The sequence below is a fragment of the Nuphar pumila genome, chromosome 2 (genome assembly GCF_984573655.1).
Source record: "Nuphar pumila chromosome 2, dmNupPumi1.hap1.1, whole genome shotgun sequence".
Lineage (NCBI taxonomy): Eukaryota > Viridiplantae > Streptophyta > Magnoliopsida > Nymphaeales > Nymphaeaceae > Nuphar > Nuphar pumila.
This window is the reverse complement of record NC_143250.1, coordinates 101,287,929-101,293,732: the sequence shown is the minus strand read 5'-3', so window position 1 is coordinate 101,293,732 and position 5,804 is coordinate 101,287,929. Positions and strand designations below refer to the sequence as shown.

General features: G+C 41.1%; 1 protein-coding gene across 2 annotated transcripts; it reads left to right on the top strand.

Moving 5' to 3' along the window:
- Window positions 1-670: 670 nt before the first annotated feature.
- LOC149846412 (inactive beta-amylase 9-like) lies at window positions 671-5,498 on the top strand. 2 transcript variants are annotated; one of them, XM_089996343.1, is made up of 4 exons: window positions 673-968; window positions 1,099-1,614; window positions 3,793-4,269; window positions 4,402-5,498. In XM_089996343.1, the coding sequence occupies exons 2-4, from the start codon at window positions 1,366-1,368 to the stop codon at window positions 5,284-5,286; spliced, it is 1,611 nt and encodes a 536-aa protein (XP_089852469.1). In that variant the 5' UTR covers window positions 673-968; window positions 1,099-1,365; the 3' UTR covers window positions 5,287-5,498. The 2 variants fall into 2 exon arrangements, with proteins under 2 accessions (XP_089852468.1, XP_089852469.1); XM_089996342.1 differs by having other exon boundaries at window positions 671-1,614.
- Window positions 5,499-5,804: the final 306 nt, after the last annotated feature.

Below are 5,804 nucleotides of genomic sequence, written 5' to 3'. Positions count from 1 at the left end.
TTTTTGCAAATCCAACCATGTGGATGTGCTTGGCATGGTGAATTTGCTAGGAATCACCTATTGGATAGCATATTTTCGATAAAAAAATAAATGTGTTTTTTAATGCTTTAATATGTATAAAGATTATGAGCTATTGATTTTAAAGCTTTAAAATAATCTGAATTATGCATCAAAATCAGATGATTCAAGAGCAGCTAGCTTCTTATAAAACTAAACATGTAGATCACATTACTAGGTTAGATTCAAGAGAAAAGAACAAAAATTTCATGAAAACCGTGGTTCACACATTAGTTCTCATATTCTAGTTACTCCTACTTAAATCATGATGAGTTGTAAACAATCTTAGTTGCCAAAGAGTGCCAACCCTTGCCTAAACACTTCTTCCTTCTAAAACTTCATATTAAAACGAGATATTTTAGGTACATATTTGAACAAGAAAAAACAAATGCATATCTTTCGCCTGACTTGAGGAGGTTGGGTTAGAGATCTTTGATCTAAGGACCCAACAGCAGATGGAGGGTGATCAGGTGCAGCAGCATATTAAAACTGCCCAACCACAGCCCCTCAACTATCTAATGGCATTTTCGTAGTTTTTAAAGCAATCATGTCTAAATACTCAGCTTCCCTCTCCTCCGTTCCCTATAAATAACCCGAGCAGCCTTCTCTTCGTGACATGCGAAACTTGCTTCTCCTTTCCCTCCATTTTCTGCTGTCTTTAACAAAAGAAAAAGAGAAGGGAAAAAACCTTTCACCCTCCGATCCCATCTTCGAGATATGCTTGGCCGTCTATCCCTCTAATTCCTATATTTACTCCAATATCTCGTCTATATATTTTCTCCACTCTGGATTCTCGTCGCCTCGCAGATCTCGCAAAATCCATATTTGTAATTTATCCGAATTGGATATATCTATTTCCTGTTTGTTATCTTTAAATATTCGTGTTTTTTGGGCTATTAACCCTTTCTCAGGTATCTCGCTCGACGGATATTTCCTTCTTCTTGGTGATTCTTATCTTTTATTGAATACATATTATTCTTCCTGATTCGGATCTCGAATTTCTGTCTTTTGATCGGGATTTTTGGGGTTTCGTTTTGCCAGAGAGGTTCGTTCTTTCTGGGGATTTCCTGAATTTTAGTGGTTTCCATCTGGATTTTGGGGTTTCGTTGTTCCAGAAAGCTTCGGTCTTTTCTGGGGGAGATTTCCTGAATTTGGTGGTTTGCGTCGGGATTTTGGGGTTCTTGCTATTCTTCTCCAAAAAGGGTTTCTCTTTTTCTGGATTTTTCCTTAAGTTTCTAAGCGAAATTCGGGTTTTGGAGTTCTTGTTGTGTTGGAAGGATTGGGTTTTCCAGGCTTTTTGAAGGAATCATGGAGCTTTCGGTGATCAGAAGCGGGCAATTTCCCGCCAGAAGAAAGAACTCCGTTTTTACGAAGTCGAATCTCGTCGGGTATTACAGAGAATTAGGGTTTTCGATGAGGGGGCCGACCCGGATCGGGTTCGGTCTCGCGGCAGATGGGAGAAAGGGGATCAGGGCGGGAGTTCCTGCGATCGGCTCCACCGGAGCAGAGAGGGTTCTCGTCGGGAAGGAAGCCGGGAAGCGTTCTCAGGATAAGAAGGTAAAAAAAAAAAAAAAATAGTTCTTGATCATCGATCTCTTTGCCTTTCTTCTTGTTCTTTGTAGATCCGCGGACACGCTATGGTTTTTGGACGATCTATCTAAGCGAACCCCTTGATCCTCCTTGTTCTGCACGGAATTTCCCTCTTTTTCTTGGTTTTTTTCCTTTTCGTTGTCTGCAGATCCTAAATTTCTTCTGGTTTTTTGCGAGAATTTCCCTTGTTTTCTAGTAATGATGTACCAAACCCTCGATTTTTTCTGGCTTTTGCCAGGATTTCCCCTTTTTTCTGGTAATGATTAACCAAACCCTAGATTTCTTCTGGTTTTTTGCGAAATCTCCCTTGTTCTCGGAGTTTCTGTTATCCAAAACGAATAATTTTTTTCCAACGGTGAAAATTTTGTCTTTCTTTAGCTACCCGCCAAATTTTGAGATACACATGGATTGTGACAGTATTATCCTTTTTGACTGTTTAATGACCAAATTGCCCTTCAAACTTCTACGTTGATCGACACATGAGATTTGTCCTCTTGCCCATTTACTGAAACGCAAAGCTTCTTTTCTTTTTCCTCCTGTTTCCTTCCACAAGTTTTCTTTTTCTTTTTCTTTTTAGAAAACTCTTGTGGTGGTCCGTACTGGAGCTCTTTTGCTTCTTTTATTTATGAGTTTTGTCTTGGCTATGTGACTTTTTTGTTTTTTATGGATCCTCTTTATCTGCAAGACGTTTCAGTATTAATATATAGATTATAGAATCTGTCACCGATAATTACTTTTGAAATGAATTAAATCCCTTCTTAATGATGACACAAAATTGGGTTTCCTATCATTTCAAGATGGTCTTGAGATTTTACTGTAATCCATTTTGGGTGTTTCAAAACTTCAATTTATATGGATCTACCAACTTTTGGTAGTGGGTTGTCTGAAGTAGTGATGCCAGTTGTTTGGTGGTGGGTTGTCTGAAGTAGTGATGCCAGTTGTTTGTTGGTTGTATAATGTTTCTGGAGCACACCCTTCAAACAACAGATATTTGCTTTTCATTTCATCTGTTATATTGTTTTCTTCATTGTTTGTTTGGTAGTATATTGGATAGATTTTTGCGCTTTCTGTAACTATCATGGATGATATTCCATAATCCTGAAAATTGTTAGTTCTCTCTATTAGTGATCGCTTATCAAGGTGCAAAACTAGTTTGGTTGCATAACTTATCCTTGTCAAGGTTAAGTTGAAAGGGTTTAAAGAGTATTTTGGATCCTTTGAGGAAACACTTGTTTGTCGTTCCTACTGGCTGTGATACTGACCTTTTTGTTGGTTATAGTTACTGTCCTCTGCTGAGAGTGTGTAAAGCGCAAATAGCACAAATGATATAAAATATCCTTGTCTAAAAACCAGACCAAGTTGGCATAATCAAATTTTTAGGTCTTCTCCAACAACTAAGGGTGCGTTTGATACTCGAATTTCAAACTTGGATTTGAGATCCAAGCATTAGAGGTATGTGCATCTCAGGCCTGACCACGAATTATGAAACTGGGTATCCCTAATCTTAGCTATCATCTGTATAATCTTCCTTGACTAAATGTCTCTGATGAGTGATCTTCCGGAAGTTTGTTTCCGGCCTCTTACGAGAGAAGACCCTTTTCTGGACTGCAAGACCTGAGATCCCTTAGTATATGTGAGACAAGTTTCTCTGGCCGACACTGATGAAGCTTCTCTAAGAGGTGGATTCAGGTTATTCCTGAGATTTTTGTGGTGGAATGGTTATTCCTGATATTGTTGTAGGTGGAAACTTGCTTCCATGGGTTTTTTATAACTATTGAAAACACATTGTTATGGTCCACATGTTTGTTTCCCTAAGATTCTGCGATTCCCAGATTTAGGTTTTGTACTTCTGCAGCTTCTGCCTGCCCTTCCTGTCCACCAAATCCATCAATAGCTAATACAGGGTTGGACCTGGTAATAGAATGGTGCTGGTTCATAATTTTGAGCTAGGAACAAGGGTTCAAACTTAAAACCAAAGGCTGGCTTTGAAGATTTTGTGGAGCAAAACCGACTCCCAAGTGTCATGTTAGGCTTGGTTTGGATTGAAGAACATACGTTTTCGTTAGAGTTAAGAATCTGAAAACTCAAACTCGTTAGGGTTTGATTCTTTGATGGGTCCCTGACTTTCCTGAACATTGTGTGCAGAATGGCCGAGTTCCATTATACGTAGCACTTCCTCTTGATACAGTCTCCGATGGCAACAACTTGAACCATATGAAGGCCATCTCCACCGGACTTAAGGCATTGAAGCTTCTTGGAGTTACAGGTGTGAGCGTTCCAGTATGGTGGGGCATCATCGAGAATGAATCAGCTGGAAAATTCAACTGGTCTGCGTATCAATCTCTTGCAGAACTGGTCCGTGACTCGGGGCTCAAACTCCGAGTTTGTCTCTGTTTCCATGGTAGATCAGGCATCTCGCTCCCTCCGTGGGTTGTTCAGATTGGAGAAAGAGAACCTGATATTTTCTTCAGGGACCGTGCTGGAAAACGTTACAAGAACTGCTTGTCGTTGGCAGTCGACAACCTTCCGGTGCTTTCCGGAAAGTCTCCCATGCAAGTCTTTGAAGAAATTCTCTCGGAATTCAAGTCATCATTCTCAAGCTTTCTAGGCACTACAATCACGGTAAAGATCATGCTCCTGCAATTTTTTAAGAGAACTGTGAACAGTCTCTCCTATCTGTGGATGCCCAACATCCATATATGGAAGAAACTACTCTCCGACTCTTAACGGCTGCTCTGTTTGATTTTCTTACAGGATATCTCATTAAGCCTCGGTCCAGATGGTGAACTTAGGTACCCTTCTTTCCCTGAAAATCGCCTCAGCAAGATTCAGGGAGGTGGAGAGTTTCAGTGTTATGACAAATACATGCTTGCCAACCTCAAGCAACTTGCTGAAAGTTTTGGCCATGCCAATTGGGGTCGTTCTGGCCCTCATGATGCGCCTAACTACAACCATTGGCCGCAGACAAACAACTTCTTCAAGGACTCCGGTGGGTCCTGGGAAACACCATACGGCGGTTTCTTACTCACCTGGTACTCAGACCAGCTGATTGTCCATGGTGATCGCATCCTCTCTCTTGCCTCAAGGGTTTTCAGTGATAGCCCAGTCACCATCTCCGGCAAGGTCCCGCTTGTGCATAGTTGGTACAAGACTCGGTCCCATGCTGCTGAACTAACTGCAGGATTCTACAACACTGACAAAAGAAACGGTTACGATGCTGTTGCCAGAATGTTTGCTGCAAACTCAGCTACGTTGGTGTTACCAGGAATGGATCTCTCTGATGCCCATCAACCATCCGAAGCCTTATCGAGCCCGGAGTCACTAGTTTCGCAGATAAGAGCAGTGTGCCTCCAGCACGGAGTGCCAGACTCAGGGGAGAACACATCAGTTTCCGGCATACCGGGCAATTTCAGGAGGATTGAAGAGAATCTAAAGAATGATGAATGGATGTTGGATTCATTCAACTACTGCAGGATGGGGGCATACTTCTTCTCGCCGGAGCACTGGCCGAAGTTTACCGAGTTCTTCCAGGGGCTCGAGTTGCCTGAAAAAGATTCTGATGACCTCCCAGACTATGAGGAGAGGCTCTCCTTCGTTAGTGCTGCTGAGCCCGAGAAGACATTACAGATGCAAGCATAAAGAGATTCTCATTTTGCTACTTCTTCCTCAATGTAAATATTTATGTATTGTACTTCAGTTGGGGGAATACTCGTGTGGCAGTTGTCTTGTAAGCGCCATAAGCTTGGGCCATAGGAAGTTATTTGTATACTGTCGAAAAATAATAATGTATCTGATAGTCCAATGTATGTATGACAATATAATCACATATACCTGAGCAGAACTTACAAAGAGGGGATTCTCTTATTCTCTGTACGCTAGTTTTTTTTTTTGTTTTCATCTTAAGAAAAGCAATATCTATGATACAGCTTGAGGAAAGGCTTATTAGCTTTGCCTAGGAACAAAAAGGTATTACCAAGCATTGAATTCTTTATATTTGGCGTCTCAATCACTCCCAATTCATGGTGTAGAGCTTCAAGTAGATATGTTATGGTGCATCTGCAACCATCATGTTTGTCGCCTGCCACTTTAGACTCCATTTCCAATGAAAAATGGAATCATATGAATCAGAATCGCATGGGGCAGATGAAGAATGATTC

Excerpts from the sequence above, each read along its gene's own strand:
- LOC149846412 (XM_089996342.1), top strand. The coding sequence starts at position 1,366 with ATGGAGCTTTCGGTGATCAGAAGCGGGCAATTTCCCGCCAGAAGAAAG. Across the intron at positions 1,615-3,792 it reads AGCGTTCTCAGGATAAGAAG|AATGGCCGAGTTCCATTATA; the intron begins GTAAAAAAAAAA and ends CATTGTGTGCAG. Across the intron at positions 4,270-4,401 it reads TTCTAGGCACTACAATCACG|GATATCTCATTAAGCCTCGG; the intron begins GTAAAGATCATG and ends ATTTTCTTACAG.